At 34.1% G+C, this 24,331-nt stretch overlaps 1 protein-coding gene across 3 annotated transcripts in view; it reads left to right on the top strand.

The window, feature by feature from the left end:
- Window positions 1–24,331, top strand: part of LOC149801620 (major facilitator superfamily domain-containing protein 12-like) — a 78,860-nt gene that overhangs the window by 2,340 nt on the left and 52,189 nt on the right. For 2 of the 3 annotated variants that reach the window (XM_089955890.1, XM_089955888.1), the window contains exons 2-4: window positions 9,697–10,092; window positions 11,153–11,360; window positions 20,357–20,483. In XM_089955890.1, the coding sequence (XP_089812016.1) occupies window positions 9,822–10,092; window positions 11,153–11,360; window positions 20,357–20,483 (606 nt within the window). In that variant the 5' untranslated portion in view covers window positions 9,697–9,821. Of the gene's footprint in view, window positions 1–3,701; window positions 3,728–9,696; window positions 10,093–11,152; window positions 11,361–20,356; window positions 20,484–24,331 lie in introns of all 3 variants that reach the window. The other variant, XM_089955889.1, reaches the window with a different exon arrangement.

Below are 24,331 nucleotides of genomic sequence, written 5' to 3'. Positions count from 1 at the left end.
TCTCAGAATGAATTGTTTAAATCATTAATGCACAAAATGAATTCTGTAATTTTGAGACACTGACATGAAAATTAAATGAGAAAAAGACTGATATAATTTGTGATTCTGTGTGGAACAAACCATAAACACTTCTTTCTGCACCTTATCCCCAGTCTCTGGCTGCTGTTCCCATCATGAAGGCACAGCCATAATCTGTGGCTTGTTTTATTCCTGATAAATTTTTCTGTTCATCGTTGACTTTTTTCTTTTATAGTATGGTTGGTTCCTATGTCAGAATGGGTCATAGAAGTAGTCCGAGGTAATTTTTTTACTCTGTATGATTTTTTTCTTTCAAGTTATTACTTTTTTCAACCATAAGCGGGGTCCCGAGTGTTCGAGTGGTCTAAAGCGTTCTCCTTTACAGATCACTGCCATCTCACCTCTGTCTGTGCCAGTTCGAGTCTCGGATTCAGCCAATGTGGGTATGTGAGAAAGCATGCCAGTAGCTTCTCGTGGGTCGGTGGTTCTTTCCGGTGTTTTCCCGGGTTCTTCCTCCACCATTAATACTGGCCGCCATATATAGCCTATCATGTGCTGAAAAATGGCGTTAAACCCAACAACAACAACAACAACCATAAGCATGCATCAACCAACTATGGGTATGAAGTCCTCCATTTAAATTTCACTCGGAGAGGGAGCAGCCTTTGAGTTTCTTTTGAACTTGAATATGCATATTTTCATTCTTTTAATTGATGATATTTATATTTTTCTTCAGGTAATGTAATGGAAATAAGTTCTTTTTCCCCTGAAAGTCAGAGCACAGGGGTATTTTCAAGCTATTTCAGGGCTGGAGATTTTTTCTTCCTGAAAATCCCAGGAACCCCTGTCCCTCAAAATTAAATTGTATAAGAGGGCTGGAAAAATGAAGAAAAAGTCGTAAGATTTCCAGGCCTCCATTCCAGTGTAAGTTAGTAGACCGTTTGAATCAATATTTTTTCACATATTATGCAAATAGAAAATTAGCAATAATTTGTGTACCTACTGATTAGTGATGCCTAAAACTCAACAGTCCATGCTAACTTTGGATTGCCACAGTGCTGTTTGGCAGCATTTTGTAAAAGAATTGAGGCAAAATGTATACTTTGCAACATCTGATTAGTTTACAAAGGAACAACTTCAAATATGCTAAATCGCCAGAGATTCAAGCACACACACTTATAATATCAACATTGTGAATAAATATATTCCTCACAAAGAAAAAATTTCTATTCATTGTATTAACAGTGCTCTTGAACAGATAATGAATGTAATATAGCAAAAAATATGAAGAAAAAAATCACGGCATTGAAAAAGGTTCATATTAAATCCATCAAAGCCTTTATGTATTAATTAGAGTATTACAATTTTCATAGACCGCTCTGGTGGCCTAGTGGTTAGAGCATCTACCTCGGATGCGGGAGGCCATGGGTTTGATCCCTGGCCGAGTCATACCAAAGACTTACAAAAATGGTACTAACAGCTGCCTTGCTTGATGCTCAGCATTAAGAGGTTAGTGTTAGGACTGGTCGGCTTGGTGTCAGGATAATGTGACTGGGTGGGACATCATGCTACATGCATGTAGCATGATGCCCCAGTGCTAGACATCGCTATAAAACTGTCACACTGCAGACATTGTAGCGATATGACTGAAAAATTGTTAAAGCTACATTAAAAATCCACAACACATACACACACACACAATTTTCATCCAGAATTTTCTGTACATGATTACTGTATATACAAATAATAGACAAGGCTTGACAATAGTGTTGATGGGTGACAGGACCTGGACCTATCATCCTTAGCTGTTGTGAGGAACATCAGATTCAATACATAAGCATTCCTACGTGTATGAGAATGATTAAAGTAGCTGTTTTTAAACAATGCAGTTTCCTTTCTTTGTTGATATGAATCAAATGTTCCTTAGTCTTGAATGGGCCTTTTCACTGTCACAGGACTCTAGGTGCATAATTCTAAAGTCAAATTAGAATGCTTGATAAAAACTGTAGTCCTAAAGTCTGGACATTCAGAATCACCTTCTAGAATCTACCAATCAGAAAATGGTTTTCATGCTTTTGTAGCACAATAGGCAGTATTGAATGGATATCACATACAATCCGTCTGCTCTTTATTCAGTTTAATCATAGCTTTAACAATTGGGGCACATGGTACAGCAAACTTTTGATCTTTATCTCTAGATTTGCTATTTGTTGTCTTACATGGGCTAAGTGTTCTTTGCTTTTTGCTTAAACCAAAATTAAATCAATCTTTAAGTTCATTGTACCATGGTAATTAAATCAATCTTCAAGTACATTGTACCATGGTAATTAAATCAATCTTTAAGTTCATTGTACCATGGTAATTAAATCAATCTTCAAGTACATTGTACCATGGTAATTAAATCAATCTTCAAGTTCATTGTACCATGGTAATTAAATCCATCCTCAAGTTCATTGTACCATGGTAATTGAATCCATCCTCAAGTTCATTGTACCATGGTATTGGGTGCTGGACCATATCAGCTAAATTAATGAGCTTTCAACAGGTTGAACATCACATTTTTTCGGGATCATATTTGACCCACGGCCTTTGCTTTCCAGTGTTCTCTAAACATGATATTCATCATAAAATAGCACTGGCTCACATGGTTTTATATACACACATATTGTTCCAGTCTGACTATCACAGCAAAACTGTAAGTAGGTTTCGAGTAACATTGCTTGTATGTAATTTTTGCATGTTAACTTCTTGACATTTTAAACTTTGTTTAAGAAACTCTTAGACAGCAGTGGAATACTTTTAATTTCCTTGTGTTTGGAAAAGAGGAAGGTCCAATGGTTTTCTGACAAGTTTATCTCTTGGGTCCAGCTGGAAAAACTGCAGGTCCTGGACCTTGAACCACCGCGTCATCCACTGTGTGTACCAATTGTCTTGACATTTGTGCACACCAGTCAAGTTAAAATATATTTGTGCGAATTTCATTGTGAATAGATCAGTGCCTTTACAATTTTTGGACATAGTCCACATTTATTTCGCAAGTACTTGAGAGCTACTGCTCTTTTACATGTATAGTCTGTTTTTAACACTAAATAGACAGTTTTGGAAAAATCATACCTACGTTGATTTGATTAGTCTCAATGAAAAATGGTACTCAGACCCCTCAAAATGTCCTTTACTGTAATGATTAAGTCCTGGAACAAAAAAAAAATAATTTTGTCCCAAGATTTATATGCATTTAAAATTTGTAGCATTTTCAGTATCCCAACACTTGCAGGCATAAACAAATGTCAAGACAAAATTGGCAAGTTCACAATACTGCACACAGTAGTGACCAGCCATTGTTCGTTTACTATGTTAGTACACTTTTATAAACTACTATTATTGTCTTTATGTTGTTTTTTGCATGTGCTCATTTTCTGATTTTTCCAACTTGAAATAAAATGAAGGTTAATAAAAACTTCTATAATTCATGAGGTGCTTAGAGTTTACCAGGTGCTCGTTACTATATATAGTGCACAGAACAGCACTTACCACAGTGCAAATTTTATATCCCTGTTTCTTCTCCAAAATACTAGATGTAGATTTTGCTTTTTCGTAGGTTTTACCAAATCTCACTTTTTCCAAATCACATTTAAACAAGATATCCACTGATATTTGATTTATTTTGAGTTATCGTTTTTCAGAGATATCAGGGATGCAGCAAACTGAGGTAAATCATATGAAATGACAACCTCTTTAATTGTACAAGTCACATAACCACCATACTGTATATTCACATAACTGATCATCATTTATACATTTTAGTTTTGTGTTTCAGCTTACCTTAACACAAATTCATAACACAGTACTCATTCCACCTTTGATTTTGGACAGCTGGTTGTTTCAGCTTTTCCTTTTCTTTATAATTGGAAACTGGGTTGGGAAAATAGGGATTTTTGCTTGACAGTAATGCGGGTAACTGTTTGTTCTACAACATTAATCCATACCAGTCATCTGTTGTAAAATCTAAAATGGGTTGTGCAGAATGAAATGCCCTGCATACTAGTGGTACTAAATTATTTGGCCCCCTCCCAAAAATTTATATTGGACTGAATAACCATTGACTGTTATTGTCAATTAAGGTAGGAACACTTGTTTGGTTGAAGTAGCATGATTACCGTAGCCAAGGAAACAGATACTTATTTTTGGCCACTTACATAAAAGCAAACTATGAGTGTTTAAGGTATTACTTTTATTTTCAAAGCATTATTTTGGAAACATCTTTATTGTATATCAGAGGTATTATTTAAGTTTAGTGCAATTATGCATATAATATGAATCCAGTGGATATACCGTACTTTGTTCAGTGCAAGTCAAAATGTTAAATGTACATAAAGTGATTCCATGAGGTAAACATGCTAACTAAATGGAAGTGTTAAACCACATGCTATCATTGTATGTTCTTGTCATACTGGGAGCATATTTTTATTGAGTTAGGTATTTACATTTTTAAGGCAGGGCCCTGAGTGGCCAAGTGGTCTAAAGTGCTCACTGTTACGGATCACTGCCATCTCACCTCTGTGCAATGGTTCGAGTCTCGGGTTCAGCCTATGTTGGTATGTGAGAATGCTTGCCAGTAGCTTCTCGGTTTTTTCCCTGGGTTCTTCCTCCACCATTAATACTGGCCGCCATGTAATGCAATCATGCTCAAACAAACAATTATAAACTGACAGTGCTCAAAGACATTTTTTTTAGTCACAGTCCCTGGGCTGGTGACTTGAATAAACAAAGAAGCCCTGACTGAAAAGCCATAAGCCTGGACTCTAATTTCCACATGCCCAAAATTTCCCCTTTTTTTATATTGTCACACAGCATTGCAATTGCTACAATTCGAATATAAGTTCAGTAAGATTCAAATGGGTTTGAAGGTAATTCAAGTGTCATTAGTGTTCACCACTATGGTGGCATGCTTCACAAAGTAAAAGTCCATCAACCAAGAGTTCTGCAATTTATTTTTGTTGGGCTTTGCTGATAGCTAATTGCTTCCTAAATTGGCTTCAGAAATGAATTACATTTGAACACAATTCTGACAGCTGAAATGATCATGCTTTGCTTTCACGAACTTGTAAAACATATTATACATATGGCTTAAACATTCTCATTCAAGCAATAATATGTAATAACTTTTGTCCTTGTATATGCATCTAGCATCTCATTGATTTATCTATAATGGTTAGTTCCACTTCCACCTATGCAAATTAGCACAATGGGCTGACCCACTGCAGCCTTCAAACACATCTCATTAGCTATTGTCAGCCAGTTAAGTAATATGTGGAAAAATTGGTTTATACCAGATATCTTTGTCTTTAATTGCCGCTATTTTAACTGGCCAAGGGATAGTTTTACATCAGCTCCGGTCTTGATTGTTTACCATTTATACATGCTACATGTAATATGTATATACTGAATTTTTTTATTTTTAAGATTACTGACAATGTTTTTTTCTCTCGAAACATGACTATCTCTGGGACTTTGGGAGTACAAAATCGTATTTGTAGCATGACATGCCATGCTTAAATATGATTAAAATCATATCTTAATTTCACCTAGGATAGTGGTGATCTGATTTAGATTGCACCATGTAATTTCAGATATGTCAACATCTTGAAAATACATTTACACATTTCATCATTGTGATCAAAGTTTCTTCAGGCAAATTTAAAAAAATGTTGGACAAGCCCAATAGGCACCTCACTTAGAATATAGGCATCAGGCTGTCATATTTTTTGAGCACTGACTGACGAAAAAGGGATATGTTGCTGCTGCAAATGCTTACAGCAACCTGCTAATGCTCAACTCCTGTCTTTGATCAAATTGTACACATTTGAACTGGGTAGAAATAAGAAGGAAACAGGAAAATTAAATATATTTATTGACTTTTCCCATGTAATAATTTATAATTATAGTCACTTAACAACCATGGTCCCTTTTCTTTTAAAAGGTCATTATGATCAAAATAATACATTGATCAGTTACTAGAGAAAAAATATTGAAATTGTTCCAAGGCTTATAGTGCATGATAAACTTGCAATAATTTTGTGGCCCAACATTTTTATGTCATATACAAATTAGTTAGGGTGTCCCAAGACTTGACGTATTTGCAACTGAGTTCACTGTGATTTTAGTGTAAATTGGCAGGGGTGGTTGTGTTGGTGGGTCTTGTTGATAACTGTGAAAGTAAACACAAAATGGTTGATAATTAAATCTTTTTTAATGTCAGTGAATATTTATATGTTATCAGAATACATTCAATGAATATCTAAATAAGTATACACAAAATGGTTGATAATTAAATCTTTTTTAATGTCAGCGAATATTTATATTTTATCAGAATACATTCAATGAATATCTAAATAAGAAAATTGGTATTTGTTGCAGTTTTTCAGTTAACCTAAATAACATTCTTCAATTATATAACATGCACTGCAATCTTATTTAATGAAAGTAATGTCATTATAGTGCTTCTCTTGGTTGCAAATCATTGTCTTTGTAATTTTCTCAGATAAATGGGATCTGAATTGATCATAATCTGCTTTGTTCTTCATTTGTTTTGTTACTCAGATGCATCTAAATCTTGTTTGTGTGTTCAGTTTTCCAGTGACAAGAAGTTTGCTCTTTTATTTTATTTATATTAATATTCAAATGATAAAGGCAGCTGAAAGTATATAGATTATGTATTTCTTCTGTCATTTCCACATCTGTTTCTGTTAGGAAAAAATGTGAGAAATCTGCAGTATATACCTCTATCTGTGGTATACAATATTGGACAGACCTCTAGATCAAGTATGTCTAGAGAACAATGTTACGGCATGGGTTATTTTTTTCCTAAAGTTAAAGCTTCCTTGTATGTTATGCATATTTAATTTGCATTGTTTGCTAGTTATATATATATATATATATATATATATATATATATATATATATATTGTATGGATAATTGTATTTGAGACTTGTCCAAAATCAAGCTCATTTTCTACCAGACCAATATCATTGATTTTTGTTTTGTAAACATGTTTATCTCAATATGAAACCAGAACATTGGAAATTACCCATGAAAGGCTGGGTCAACCTTGTGTTTACCACATTTATATTATAATTTAAGTAACAGAGGTCTTCAATTATACTTAAGATTTTATCCTATAAACATTAGGAACCTTCTAGAATGAAATTTTCCATTAGGTAATAATGCTTTGTTTTAATTTATTTATAGAAAATGCTAATTGTGACCTGAGGTCAAGTAGATGACTATATAATTTTATTTATCTAGAAATTGTAAATTCATGCTGTTAGATTTGCACAAAATAATTGTATTATTGTTGAGACAAGTATTTCATTTGGGCTGGAATTTATTTGTTCAAATTATTTAATTCAAGTTATTCTTCTCTGGAAATACAAAGTGCTCAAATATATCATTCTTGGAAATAATAGACTTGTATTTATAATGAATTTCAAATAATTATGTATTCTTGTATTGTATTATTGCGATTGAACAGAAAACTGTTGACACATCACTGCAACACATGCCATCACAGGCATGTCAACACTTCCATCGTTGGATTTATTTTGAAATACCACTAAATTTTATTCAGAACTTTGATCATTAGATCTTGTGTTAGAATATCTCTGATTTGTTGAGATTTAATTTGCAATACCTTAAGTTTTTTTAATATTTTTCACTTAAATATTCTAGGGAAGTAAATTGTTGGTTGAATTTTACAAAACCTGTTGGTTTTTCACTCTTTCCTGTTTCTGCTTAAGACCATAGAGTCATAACACTTACCAAGTAGCAAATCATGGTTATTTTTCATAGGACTACATATTTATTTACTCAGATCTGTCAAGAACACATCAAATATCATGTGCTTGTGGTGAAAATATTGGACACAATCACGTTAGTATGTGCATATTTTAGAGGTCATGATTTGATGTTGCCAAAGTGACTAATTTATGCCCAAACCATGGCTGGTATTTAAATTTTAATTAATGCACAACACTAATACATTTTTTAAAGTAGAAGCATTTGTTTGTGGAACAGTGCCAAAAAAATTCATGGAATGTGGTTAGATTTATGATTCTGTCAAGATTCCCTGAAAAGTGATTACTTACTGCCTCAAATACTGTACAAGTACAAATTGTTTGGGGAAAACCCCCACTGTAAATTTGTCAAAATTGTACATCCCCCCCCCCAACAAATCTGTTTCATGTACTCTTCCAAGAAGGGAAAGTTTTGTACAAGTTACCAAGTTTGAGAACCAAAATCTTGTTTTGCAATATAAATTCTGCATCTGTATTACTTTCTCGACACATCTGTCAAACTTGACAGTTATGTCGTCTCATCATCTTGTTTTGATGCATTTATGTTTTGACACTGCCATTTCAAGAGAACACATCTTTCAGTGATATCATTACCACAGTATTTGTTTTACACTTGTCAACATTGATCCACATATTAAATAGACAACTTTGTTGAAAATCCTTTGAATTGCAGCAAAGATGTCTACCATGAAAATAACTAAATTTGGTTACCAGGTAATTTTCTTTTTTTAAATCAGTAAATCCTGAATAAAAAAGCCACAACTAACTGCTCCGACAGGCAACCTCCTGCCATAATAGGCATTCATTAACTACTTATGGGATAGTATCATGACCCACGATGGACAATTTGTATCAGTAACACTTTAAAATTATGTACTGCAATATAAAATTTCATGTGGAGCTGTCCTCATGTACATTAGCTGATGGATTTGTTTTGTTATTACAATTTGTGCAAAAATTACAGCAGTCTGAGCATTATTTCAACCAATTAGGAATTTGAAAACCTTGTACTTTCAAGAAATCTAAGTAAATATCTCTTATCCACAATGGAGCTGCAGTGGATCACTTGTTGGCTTACTCACTTGAAATATGGAGTGTTGGAGGGATTGTACCATAATATTTTTCCAGAAAACCAGGAGACATAAACTAATATTAAAGGTTAAGGAAAAGAAGAACAAGTATAAAACTGCTGTGCCCTGGACATGAGTAGAGCCATGAAGGTTAAAGCACTATGCTTATCTCTCAATCTCATTAACTCTTGCTTTGTTGCAAAATCATTTACACAACTAAGTTTTGGTTGGTTGTTGATAAGCATACTGTATTTAACCATAAATAGCACATACTAATGGCTTCGTTTACAAAATATGATGGTAGATCAGGGTCTATACTGTACTTGAAATTATCATTAGAATAAATCCTGCTGTCAAATCTGAGTCTGTACTGATGTGTGATGTTTATATGTATAAAGCATCTACACTATCTCTTCACTGTTTATGCAGTATTTCTTCACTGTTTATGCAATACATTCAAAAGTTCTCCAGAGTTATTCTTGCCTTAATTTTGACCAATCATTTCTTGCAGAGGCATTCTTCCAGGTGGGAGAAACTCTGAATTTCTCTACTTACTCAGAATCATAAGATTTTCTTAAAGTTTAGGAAGAATTCAGACTTTCAAGTCTTTGCAAGTAACAGTCACTTTTATTTGCCTAGAACATTCAGACAATTTTATTTGCCCAGAACATTCAGACCGCCAGTTAGCATGTTCTTTTACCACTGATTGATGTCCTGTGGACACCTGTCTAAATCTCTTATAATTTATTTGCAGGTTCTTTTCATTGGGCATTGAAAAATTTTGATACCTGAGACTCCTGTAGATAAGCTATAAATCAGGAAGGGATCTAAATTAGGTTCATAATTTCTAACTGACTTTGACGGGTAATAAATATCAAGATGGCTACCATATACAGAGAAGGACTGAATTTAAAGCAGCGCCTTGCTTACAGTGTCGGACATGTATTGAATGATCTCACAGCTTCCATGTGGTTTAGCTACCTCATCATCTATTTACACCAAGTCAAGAACTTTGACAATAACCTTTCAGGAGACTTGGTTATGATTGGTCAAGTAAGTGATGCCATCTTTACACCATTTGTTGGTTACGAATCAGACCGTGTCAGAGGACTCTGGAAAATGGGCAAAAGGAAAACCTGGCATTTTATAGGTAAATTTTAAATAATTTCCTCTCCTTTTTGGAGGCAGAAATATGCAAGACATGCTGCTGTCACCCGCAGTTTAGTAGATAGTGTTGTCAACAGATTGTTAAGTGTATATGCAAGCCTATAACTTGAAAGAAAAGTTAAGCTCCAGCATTGTATAAAACTATTTTATTCTTTTATTTTGGCAAGAAAAGTAATGTGCGCCCTGATATCCAATTACTTTGATTTCCTTCAGTGATATAACTGGTCCATGTAGTGAAACCCATCATGTCTACATTCAGTTAAAAATCAAAACAGTTTTCTTTGCATTTCTTTATTTTGTACATGAATTACCAAATACAGCTATACATCAATAAAATAGACTAATTCTGTTCCATGTCAATACATTCTTAATAACTAAGTATTACTACATACGCGTATGTTTTGAATAAGGATTTGAATGAATTATTCATTGTTTCATGAACTTTGTAATCAGCAAGGTTGCTCATGAAATGTTATTCTCTGCCCATACCACACTGCTCCGGTGGCCTAGTGGTTAGAGCATCTGCCTCGGATGCGGGAGGTTGTGGGTTTGATCACCCAGCCCAGTCGTAACAAAGACTTACAAAAATGGTACTAACAGCTGTCTCGCTTGGCGCTCAGCATTAAGATGTTAGTGTTAGGACTGGTCAGCCTGGTGTCAGGATAAAGTGACTGTTTGCGGCCTGATGCCCCAGTCACTATAAACTGCCACTTTGCAGACATCATAGCGATATGACTGTAAATTTTTTAAAGCTACGTTAAAAATCCAAATCACATCACATCACACTGCTCATACCATACAGGGCTTTTAATGTCCAGTTCTGCAGTCACATCTGTCATAACAGATTTGTTTATAATAAGAACTGGGAGTTTATTTTCCAGCAGCAATATTTGACACAAAATGGAATCAATTAAGATACAATCCTTGAAATATTCTCTTGTAACTAATCACTAAGAAATGCAAAATGCTGCATGAATGAATGTATATTGTCAAACATTTGTGTTCTTTGATCATTTGATGTTAGTTTTCATTTCTCTTTGCAGGTACTATTTGTGTTGTTTGCAGCTTCCCATTTCTGTTTGTAGACTGTATCACATGCTCAAAAGCCCCAGACTATGCACAATTTATATACTTTGTGCCATTTGTTGTGATTTTCCAGTTTGGCTGGGCTTCTGTCCAAATATCTCATTTGTCTCTTATTCCGGACTTGACACCTGATGAAGGACAGAGAGTGGGACTTAATGGAATGAGGTAATAATCACAGTTAAATTATTTCATAAATAAATAAATATATGTATTTAAAGGTGTATTGGAAGTAAAGGCGTGGGTATTAAAATCATAGTAAAATGAGTTAAAATACAATGAAAATATGTAATTTTAGCAAATAAGAAAAGACACAAGAATCCTTGAAGGGCAGTGAGAAACATTGAAGTTATTAAAATGCTGCTCATTTGATTTAGAGCTATCAGTAGTAAAAAATCAATACTTTTAGGGCCTCCACTTTCCTTTGTTGAATTGTTAGATTTGAAAGCTTGTTCTTCTGTTTCCTGTATATTGGATTTCCAGCCGGCCATAGAGCATATTGTCCATCATTCATCCTCAATCCATCTGTTCTTTTGCACACATCTTGAAAATATTGTTAGTGTTACACCATCTGAATGAAAACCATGTAAACGTGGGGGTTTTCACCAGAAGACTTCTTATAATGTCTAGTCAGCCTGAAATGACAATGGTGACATTCTTACAGCCAATATGGCAACTGTATTGTCCATCTTGAAACTCTTGTTATTGTTTCTGAATAAATGATCTTATAAGAATGGGACTTATACTGTAAGACTTGCTAAGATGTCTACTTGGTGCTAAGTGAAAATTGTGTCAATATGACATCAATATTAGCCATCATGGTAGCCATCTTGAAAATCTTGTTATTGCTACTCCTCTTGAAAGAAAAGTCTTCTGAGATCTGAGTTGGGGTTTATCTGACCTCCAATATAGCTGCCATGGTGGTCGTCTTAAAAATATTGTTGTCAAAATGCCTGAATTGATAGCCTTATCAATATGGGGTCTTAACTAAATGATTTCTTATGTTGTCTACTTAGTCCTAATTGAAAATGATAATATGACCTGCAGTGTGGTGGCCATCTAATCTTACAATTTTTGTTTCTGATACTCCTTCTGAATGTATCATATCTACTTGATGTTTTAAATCCAAAAACTTCATATTATCGTCCTAAACGAAAATGGTGCTTGTATCCAATATCACCACAATGGTGGCCTTCTAGAAAATATTGTTTGTATTACTACTCCTGAATGGATCACATCAGCATTAGGTTTACACCAAAAGACTTCTTATTACTTCTTGTTGGTCCTTAATGAAAATGTTGTCAGTATGTTTATTTATTAAAGTGAGATGATTTGGTGTTTTATAGCACTTCAGCATGTGAAGGTTAATTAGTGTTGTGACAGTTGGAGTAAAAGTGTATTGCCCAGGGACACACCATGGTAGCTGTCCCATGCAGGTGCAGTGGTTGTATTCAAACCTGCACCCTTTTGGTTATGAGTCCAATACTCCAAACACTGAGCCATCATGTTTCCACTAAGGTGGAGACATTAAAACCTGTTTTATTTCATCATGTCAAATGCATTTTTTGAGATTAATATGACAAGAAAAAAATTCCCTGATTTTGTTTTTGTTGTGGAAAACATGAAATATAAACCTAAAAGTCTTTGAAAATAATTATGCAGCACAGTATCCAGGGTATAGTGAGTTCATTGAAGTATTGTACTTGTTGCAACATCTTACAGCATGAAATGGAGTGCTATAATATACTGAATGAAGTTTGCTCAGGTTATTTAGTACCTCTCCAGACAGACTTCAGTTTTGTGGGGGGAAAAAGTGTACTGTTGATCTGCACTAAATTGGAGAAATATAATCTGATTTACAGATTCCATTTTTCCAATATCTGATTTTGATTGAAACTTCTGATGAACACAAACTCTACTTCTGCAGAGAAAATGAAAACTTTCTTCAATATCCCAGTGACCTCATTCACTCACATCACACTCAATACGTCCAAAGGCGTTATTTGGTGTCGTGACTTGGCTTGAGTAGGCGACACAGATATCATTGAAGGGATGAAAAACAAAGGTGTCACTGCAGTCCATAGAATACGTATTAAACATAAAAACAATCTGCCGGACACAAACACCATTGTACTCACCTTCGACAAACCAACAGTACCTAAAGTGGTCAAAGTTGGCTTTTTGCAGGTGATGGTCGAGATCTACATTCCAAACCCCCTTCAGCCCTATAAGTGTCAGAAATATGGCCATCATGAAGACTGTTGCTCAAAAAGCCAAATATATGGCCTATGCATAGACCATTCTCATCAGGAATCTAAGTGTAGAGTAACTCCTCATTGTGTCAACTGTGGAAAGGATCACCATGCCAATTCTATGGATCGTGACACCTGGAAACAGGAGAAGTAAATACAGAGGGTAAAGTACACATCTAACATAACCTATCCAATGGCCAGAAAATTTGTACAGGCCAAAACAGCCCATCCTTCTCCACTGTAGTGACGAACAATCCGAAAACAACAAAAGAATGCTCAAACATAGACAGATCCACCCGATTCAACACCAAGCTCTAACACACACCCTCCCATTACCAAGCACGGAAAAACACAGCATCTATTCAAATTATTTTCATTAATACCCAACCACTGAAATCACCAAGAAATAAAAACAAATCACAAGGAGATAGACAGCAAAAGGGGTCGGATGACCCCATCAAACTCTATAACAGGTTTGGAGACATCGAGAGCATGGATGCAGAAGAAACTGCTCCATGTACTCAAGGTGGCTCCAGACCTACCAACAAAAATACACCTCTGTACTTCCTCCAAAGAAATAACCACACAGATTGCCTCCATGAAAGGTCTAACCCAGCTCCACAATCTTCAATTTAAACATATAATGATGAACACCATCATACAATGGAACTTTCGAGGACTTAAAACCAACTACCATGATATTCTTCTGCTTTTAAACAAACATAATCCAGCAGTACTATGCCTTGAGGAAACTTTCTTGAAAGATACGGATAACATCACACTTAAAAACTACACCCTGTTTAACACCTACTCCCAAAATGTTGACAGGGCCTCAGGATGAGTTTCTGTTATTATGAACATAGCGTCATCCCTTCAAACACAAATTTGCAAGCTACGTGAACTGAAATATTCACTCAAAGATATGTTGGGCTGTTGAGAGTGTAGTGTAGACAGAGTAAAATGAACATTGTTCAGTGACTGTACATTATTCTAATGTCCAGATGTAGGATGTTTAGTATTAATGGGAATTAAATCAATGATCATACTCTTGACTTCATGTTTTTTTTATATATAAAAAATTTGCAAGAAATGTTCCTCATATGAAGTAATAACAAGTATCAACTCATGTTTACAGTTTCATTTATGTATCCGTTAAAATTAATGTAATAATGCATCTTAAAAAACATGATTTTGAACCTTGAAAATTTGAAAAGAAATGTTCTGCTAACCCTGATATTATGTTTAGCTCCTTCTCTGATGATTGTATTCAGTGGTCACAACCATCTTACCTTCATTGACAAAATGAAAAATAAAAATCAAGAGATTTGGTGTTGCAGGAATACAACATTGATAATAGGCACATCAAGGGAACAGATAATCTGATTGCAGATCCACTTTTATGAGTATAGAGGTATTATAATGTTTTATGCATAATTTGTGTCATTCATAAAACTAATTTTGTTATTATAGAATCATATGTATATTTGACGAAGATGTAAAAGAAAGCTTTATTATATATTTATTAGCAGCAATGCATATCTGTATTGTGTGTTTATCTTCTGTCCATGATTGTAGATTATATTTTAACATGATGATTATTTCTAAGCAAAATGTTTACTTGGATTTGTGATCAGGACACTGGTTTTTTTGGTTGGAAAAAAATTGGTCTGCCTGTTGTTTTTTAGGTTATTTGCTTAAATTTACTTGACATTTTTATGGATTTGATGGAAAAATCAGTGGGAAATGTTGGGCCCTTTGATTAGTAGCTCTTTATTTGAAGGAAATATTGTTCAGGTTTGTAAACCTCAGTATGGTTTCTTAGACATTGTAGACGGTACACAAGCATCCAATGTCATGTGCTAGTACTAATGTTTGTACTCATACTTTTTTAGATTGGTTACTAAAGCATTCCTATATGTATCAATAATGATTTTCACAAGGGTTTATCACAGCAGATAGTCAGAAAGTTAGAAGATATTGCATGCATATATTTAAACAAATCAAATAGTTGTCTTATTTAATACCAGTATTGTTGAATTTTGCTCTAGAAACACAAGTAAAATAGCATTTACCTGGTAACTTCATACAAAATTTTCTGTTGGATCATCAGCATATAATGGTACATTTAATAACTACATCCATGTTTGGCCTTGTTTTTCAGCATGCCATAAAAGGAGATTGTGTCCTTTGGAAATGTAAACACATCATAGTAAATATGAAGTGCATTGAGTAATGCATTGAGAATATTCAAATATGGTATAGCAAGCTTTAATTTGGAAAGTTAATTACTATGAGTATGTTAATGGTCATGGTGGTCAAGGTATGGTTAGTGTAAATATACCAATCTATTTTATGTTGTATAGGCTTAATAACTTTATCATTAGCCAGACCTCCTGGAAAACATAACTGTAGTTAGGTAGTAGATTTGTATCCACATCATCTTTTATTTTTGACAATAGTTCCAAGGTATAGGATTATTCCAAGGCCTTGACCATGTCAAGACCATGACATCATAGCAACATGTCTACACAGTACATCTGATTGCATTTATATATTGATTTTTCATGTACATATATGTGGCAGTGGGAAACAATATAATGATGATACTAGGGATGATTTGACCTAAATTGTCAATAAAGATGTCAAAATTTCAGGAAATGTCAACTGGGTACCTGTCAATCTTAATGATTGGTTACCTGGTTCCTGATTAAATGGAAATTACATCAAATGTGAACTGAAATGCTTGGTTTTAAATTTATACATGCCAATCCCCAGAGAGTTATTAGCAATATTACTAATATGAGTGGCATAAAGCGCAGTCTGAGAATAAAAAGAATAATCTATATATTACATTCCATAATTGCATAATTGAAAAACATACAATTATTTTTCCTACTTACCCTCATCTGAAGTTTGTTAAAATTCTTGTTACAAATCGGCTAAATCCATGTGGATTAGTATGAGAATACAGATACAAAACAAAAAGATAAATTATTTATACACAATATTCACTTTAATTCATCTACATCACATATTTAACTGTAGCTGAATGGTTTTAAAGTCAAGTCCACAAATTCTAAATGCTGTATTATATCACTGTCAAATTCCTCTTTCAAAATTTCTAAAGTGCTTTTGATTTGTCCTTTAGCTGATGCAACATGCTCTTCAGTTTTACAAAATCCCTCTCTAACATTTTAGTCATATAACATCCATGAGTCACATCGATAAAGCCCATTTCACTCAATATTTTGCACCATGTTTGTTTTTTTTCTTAATATATACTGGTCTGGTACTTTAGTGTGCATCAAACTATAATGAATCTGTGACACAGTTCAGATTCAAGGAACCCATCTATTTTCTTGGAAATGTGTGATGTACAGTTACTGTAAATAGAAACTAAGACAACTGTTTGATAAACATAGCCACATTGAAAATGTAAGATCAGTAGATGGAGGTCTATGATGAATAAATGCAGAGTAGCCAATATTCACACAAACACGAGCCTCAAACTGTATTCGTTACTCTGTGTCTCACTTGTTCCTGTCGTTGACAGATATAATCTTTGATCTGAACTTGGAAAATTAATTATTTGGGGTTGGGGGGGGTCATGAACTAAATCGGTATGCTATAGCTAATTTTATTATACGGGTGATTATGAATGGGGTGAGTACCAGAGTACCTAATGACACCTTTAAATGTCAGATATATTCAGCAAATATATATCTTGCATACTGAATCCTGTCATAAAAAGACATCCAATGAAACAATCACAAGTTTAGCAGGGTAACATTATAAAGCAGTCATTTGTTCAGTAAGCCTATTAGGTAGATATAGTGAAAGGTTGAATTTCTGATTGTTTTCATGAAATGATATCATTTCAGTTATTGTAAACAACGTACACATTTAGAATTTTGGTAGACATTGCAGCCTTACACAGGCACTTGCATTATGGATTTAACTTCTGCAATAAATACATATATTCAGCATTATATAGTTTGAATCAGTCATTGTGGAGCTGGACTTAAGAACATTTTTCTGAAATTTCTTTGTCCACTAAAATAACAGTGTCCAGTGTTCAGGACATGGTTATTTTAGTTCACAAGGAAACTGTAGCAATCCCTTTCTATAGTCAAACTGATTCAAAGCATATAATGCAGTAATAAGTAAATCCGTGACCTGAGTACTTGTGATCATTATTAGATTCCCTGGCATGAGCACTCCATATTGGGATTTGAATTTCTCATGCTCGAGTTATCTCTCCCCTCTAGAATTTATTTTGGACATTTGAGTTTATATTTTTTCTCTTTCTGTGCTACTTTGGAAATATGTGCAGCACTGATTTTGCTTAAGATTTCATCTTCTCTTTTTTATATTTTCTATCAATAATTCGCCATATACTCTCAATTGTAGCCCAAGCTATCAGAATAAGTAAGACATTTCTGTCAGCCAATGAAATTAATTGTTATTTGATTCCTTGGCAATGAGCACACTGTATTTAGTAAACATAGAATGTACTCAGTTCAGTCAAAAGTCAACCATAATGATTTTTTACTTTATTTTCTTGGGTACTTTTTATGTACCCCATGGATGCCACGGAGGGAAGTTTTGTGCACTAAAAATGCAAAAAAGGGTCATTGGCATGAGGGTGCTGTCTAAAGTGAACCCTGCATACTAATTCATTTATATATTAATGTATTACTACAAGGTGACCCTGCTATATCATGCTCCGTTATATCATGATTTTGGTTTTTGTGTGGCTCCATAAATTTCATATACATATATTTTTCTCATACGTGAACAAATAATTTCTTTCTTAAAATTATGAAAAAATTTTATTGTTATTTTGGGGAAGAGATGGTGTATGAATGCTAATAAAAGATGATCGTGGTGTGGCTCCTGCAATTTTATATATATTTATTTTTCTTGTACACGAGGAAAAGTTTCTTCTTCTTCTGCGATAGTGTTGATGGACGGTGGATTTTGATGTCAAAGATGAAGAATTCATGTGGAGACTTTCTTTATGATCGTCTGAGTTTTTTATGTTCGGACTTCTTTCTTTACCACACTCTACTGCTGATTGTGAAAAGATTTTTAGTTCAGTAAAAATAAATCACACACAATTCAGATCATCCATGAAAGATGGTACATTGGAATCAGTAATGATTGAAAAGACAAGGTGTGGAAAAGGCTCATATAAACAAGCATCTTTGACATTAAATAATTAAGTAACTTACTGTCCTACTTTATTGATGGTTGTAGATGTTGCAAATAGTTATGTATGCATTAAAATTTAAAAAATCAGTATTTCTTCCTGAAAATCATTATTTTTCAAATACGTAGTCAGTATTTTTGTAGTTGGGGGTTTTCAGCTATGCTAGTAAATTAATATATTTATTTAGACTGACTTTTGTATGTAGATGGTAAGTAAAATTCCTCTTCTTTTTACTCATGGAATTAAATCCTTCAGAACACTCACATTTTCAGCCTTTTTTTAAAAATGTGATGCATGCATGGAAGGCAACATTACTCTGCAACTAGAAATGTAAAAAAGAAACCCCAAAACAAAAGAAACAAAACAAAAACTGTTCTAAAAGTCATGTTACTGGGATTAGCTACAATCAACCAAGTTTTGAAGGCAGGATCATTAACGGCTACAATCAACCAAACAATGGCTAATTCCTTTTGTTTTTAAAAGTACACAGAAAAATAGTTTTGCTGAAACTTCAAAGAAAACATTACCTTTGAAGCACTGATCGTTCTGTATAAATAATAAGCAAATAAAAAAAACAATCGGTCTCAATCAGTTTTCTAAAATTATGTGATGTTGCTGCCACAATAAGAAATGGACAACTGTTTGGTCCTCCAAAGCTGTCCTCTAGTGATAACTTCAATGACAGGAGAACCCTTCATCAACGAAAGCTGACTGCAATCTTTAATAACAACAAAGAACGTTTCATCAAAATTTTTAAAAAAGTGATGGAATCAGATGCATTTTCCAAAGTGACTGGAACGCATTTATTGTGCTGTGAAAGTTTCATTATTGCAGGGAAAAAATTATGCTGTTGCTACCAATGGCAACATAAAACCCAAATTAAATTTCTAATCTTTTGAAATTTTAGATATTTGTTCCTCAAGTTAATTGAAGTTGATGTATCTTGCAAAGAAGTTTGTTAAACTTTTTTAATTTGTTCACATGTTTTCATTTCCCTATGAATAACCTCATCCCCTGAGTGGTCCCCAGTTGATCAAAATCTAAGTACATGTAGCAGGTAAACAACTATAGCCATGTGTTATTTGCGACAGATGTAATGAATTGTTTAGTGACAATTGGATATTGATCAAAATGAGGACTACCAAGTTTTTATATACGCATTATTTGTGTTTTCTAATGGGATGTGGGTCATACATGAATTTTATAACATGATCTATACTTAAATTCATGGATTTATTATATACATGTGGCAGTACTTGACAGATTATGGATTGTACGACACAAATGTAAGTTGTCAATATAGAAGTGTTTTTCAGACTAGTTTGTCTTCATTTAATCAAAGCATGTATTTTTGCACCCACTATTATTCACCCCTCTGGCCACATTTTAGGTAAATATATAATTTTCTTCAGCTAAGTGACATAGTTGGTTATAACACAATTCGGTCTATGATACGGTCGGGTTCTATAGACCCCATCCACCTTGTTATAGTGGGGTCATACTGTACATTTCTTCAGTGGTTATATCAAAACAGATAATCCACCATATCACTGTCTTTTTACTTTTAATCTTTAGTCATTTTTGGTGCTTTAAATGTGAATTACTGTCTGAAATATGTTATTTAAAAAAAAATGTATGTTTTTAATTTTTGTTATTAGCAGAAGATGATTAATAATCCTTTGAACTTCCACTCTTTACAGGTATGCCTTTACCGTTTTGTCCAACATGGCAGTGTATGGAATTGCTTGGGTTCTTCTTGCTCAGAATACATCAAATACTTCTGGGCCTGATAACATGCTGTCTGCAGCTGACACCAACAAATTCAGAGTAAGTTTGGATCACAACTTTAGTGATACTTAGAGTGTCTTTATTTTCTCTGATTTTGATCCTGATAAAAAAGATTGTTATTGTTTCTTATGGAGGGTCTGGTAATGTTGTTGAGTCTATATAAGTGGGAAGGGAGACATATTAGTCGATTTCTGCTGCCAATTGGGGCATCAGTAGTTTGTTTAGGCTTTCATTGAAGTTTTTTATTGGCACCTATTTCCTAAATCCATTTTGGCATAAATGATGATAAAGCTAAGAATATTCATTTTGTGACATGCTTGCTTGTCTCATTTTCCTTGGTCAAGGTCATGGTGAATGAAAATTTGCATTAAGGTTTTGGTCAAAGTTTGTTTATTTGCTTGTATTACCTAAACCCCTTGATTAATTTTCTTCATACTTGGGAAAAACCATTATACGGCTGAGGCATTTTATTCAGTGGCATCTGTGCTTGCCCTTTTTACCTTGGGGGTCATGGTGGCAATCATAGAAAATGTGCATCATGGTTTTGATTTTAGGATTTTTCATTTGCTTATATTTCTTAAAGTCCTTTATGGATTGTCTTCATAATTTAGATAAGTCATGCAGAAGCTGAGACAAATCATTAATTGAAACACTGTCTTGCCCCATTGACCCATCTGTCATAGAAAATTTATGTTAATGTTTCAGTTAAAGTTTTTTCATTTACATTTCCAAAACTATTTGTTGATGCTTGCAAGAAATCATTTTGAAGCTAAGACAATTAATTCCTTGACATTTTTCTTGACCCTTTTAATTAGATTGAGGACTCAACATGAAGAACCTTTTTGTTGATTGTGAAAAACATGCAGCATTTTTCACGGGTTCAGTGTTCACTTCCAGTTTATTCCTATGAATTTAAACTAATCAGAATAGTTCATCTTAGCAGTTTACATATTGTAATGTTGTTTGACTGATAGCTGTAGATATACATTTTGTGGCTTATGCCCATTTGCCTCCATTCTTTGTGAAAAGATTATCTTTTTAAAATAAATTTGGGACCTGTATATGGGCATTACTTGCAAGCAGTAGACCTCATCAGCTGTTCAACATATTTGTGAGCCTTGAGAACTGCCTTCTTGTAGATTTCTCTAGTATTCAGTATGATGTGTCTGTTGCTGCCATTTCTACTAGAGTTAAAAGCCTGATGTAAAACTTGTCAATTTCACTTGAGTTTTGTGTGCCCTACTGTATCTTTATTGTCAATTTCACTTGATTTTTGTGTGTGCCCTACTGTATCTTTATTGTCAATTTCACTTGATTTTTGTGTGTGCCCTATTGTATCTTCATTGGCAATTTCACTTGATTTTTGTGTGTGCCCTACTGTATCTTCATTGTCAATTTCACTTGATTTTTGTGTGTGCCCTACTGTCTTTTCAGCTTGGCAGTTGTCCTGCATTGTGTCCATCATCTGCATGTATGGTTTTATTATTGTCTTTTTGTCCAAACTGCTTGGAAGACAATCAGGAGTAATATCATTCTGAGGTTTTGTTGATGTCCAGTACCACAGTGGCCATCTTGAAAACCCTGTTATTTCTTCTCCACAATAATGGTTGGTTCACTGACATCGTGTTTCCAGTTAAACACTCCTTTTGTAGTTAGGCCAAATGAAAAGTTTTGCTGATCATAACTCCTACATGCATGCCATGGTTGCCATCTTGAAAATGTTATCTCTACTCTTAATCAGATTGTCATATTGCCATGGAGTATTCACTAAAGCACTTCTTTTGATATGTAATTATTCCAAAATGAAAAAGAAGATGCTGACTTGACCTCCAGTATGACTGCCATGGTGGCCATCTTGAAAAGCTTGTTATTGTTACTTCTTCTAAACAGATGGTCATATTGACATGAGGTTTTCAATAAAACCAGATATGTAGTTGGTTCTAATTAGACCAACATTATGGCTGTCATGTGAAGATTACCTTGAATGAGTGCCAATTTAGTAGTTGTATTTTATGGCTTTGAATTGTCATGGTTGGTGAATGCAACTATTCAGACATGTAGTATTTATGGATTTAAACCAAATTTAATATGTGTGGAATATCTTGACAGAATTGGAAACAAGTTCAATGATGTTCTGTCCATGACATAGGTTCAATGCTAAAGGTCATTGCTAAGACTTTGGTATTGCACTTATAAACATGTTCACTCAGACAGATAGGAAGTTTTGTTTAAACTAATTTAGTATGTTGGAGTTTCTAAAAAAATATCTCATTTAGTTTCAGAATTCAGCAGTTTAAAAAATGCAGTAGGAAAGATAACATGCCTCATGTATTCTGACCAGTTTTTCTAGCCATTTGAGTGGCAGTTCCTTTGAGGGACTCCTCTTTGTAACATTATAGTTTTTCAGCCAATTATTTTATCTTTTTTTGAAAGTAAATGTGAGAATATAACCGGTTTTTTAAACTGTACCTTTGATGGTGGGATCTGTTTTTATTTCTGATGTTTAGACCAGAGGAACTTGTGGAATTGTATATTTTCCATTATTTGCTATTGGAGGATTGCCATGCATTCATCATATTTTAACTTATGGAATTGTATATTTTCCATTATTTGCTATTGGAGGATTGCCATGCATTCATCATATTTTAACTTGTGGAATTGTATATTTTCCATTATTTGCTATTGGAGGATTGCCATGCATTCATCATATTTTAACTTGTGGAATTGTATATTTTCTATTATTTGCTATTGGAGGATTGCCATGCATTCATCATAATGTCAAGTTGGTCCTAAATAACACGGTGCCACTCTGACACTCTGAAAGTCTTGTTACCACTGCTTTGATTGGATGGTCATATGAACATGGTGTTTTACTACATAAAAAACTTGTTGGTCCTAAATGAAAATGTTGATGATCTGATATCCAGTATGGCCACCACAGAGGCCATCTTGAAAATCTTGTCATTGCTGCTCTTCCTAAACATTATATTGACATGGATTTTCACCAAAACACTTCTTATGATGTCAAGTTGGTCCAAAATGAAAATGGTGCCACTATGCTGGCCATTATGGCCACCAAATTGGCCATCTTGAAAACTATTGTTATCACTACTCTTCCTGAATGGGCATTTATATCAACATTTGATTTTTACTGAACAGTTCTTTATAATGTCTAGCTGGCCCTAAATGAAACTGGTGCCATTCAGATATTCATTATGCTTGCCACAATGGCCATTTTGTATTCTTACCAATAGGCTTCTTATGATATTTAGTTGTTACTAAATAGAAATGCTGCCAATCTGATATTGATAATGACCACCATGGTACCTATCTTGAAGATTTTGTTACTGTTACTCATCCAAAATGGAAAGTCTTATCAGCATGGGGTTTCCTCCAGAAGATTTGGTATGATGCCTGTTTGGTCCTAAATGAAAATGGTGCCAATCTGACATCCAGTACATAAAACCACAGCAGCTAATTTTAAAATCTTCTTGTCACTGAAGAATATCAGAGATGGTTTCAACACTCAGCAGTTAAAAGGAAGAAGTGGACTTCTTGAATTTCGAGACATTCTTATGAGCCAGTAGGACATCAGTCCCTATGAGGGACTCTAATTATCTCTGAATTGGCAAAGTCTTATGACTGCTTATCTTAATGATTTTTTTAATTTTATGCACTTTTGGAAGGTACTGTAACTCTTCAATCAGCAACCATAATGAAATTTACTATTCTTTTACAGTCTTAGGCTAGAAATATTTATCACCTGGGACAACTAAAAATTAATGCCAGACAACCATTTTTCAGTGTGAAAGCCCATTTGGGCTTCTGAAAAATATTATGGTCAGAACCTGTCAACAGTGCCCATCTATGGAAAAAGGTCAAAGTTA

This window comes from Sinohyriopsis cumingii, chromosome 4 (assembly GCF_028554795.1).
Source record: "Sinohyriopsis cumingii isolate HCF-2022 chromosome 4, ASM2855479v2, whole genome shotgun sequence".
Taxonomy (NCBI): domain Eukaryota; kingdom Metazoa; phylum Mollusca; class Bivalvia; order Unionida; family Unionidae; genus Sinohyriopsis; species Sinohyriopsis cumingii.
Note: the sequence above shows the minus strand (reverse complement) of the source record. Positions and strands in the feature narration are given on the sequence as shown.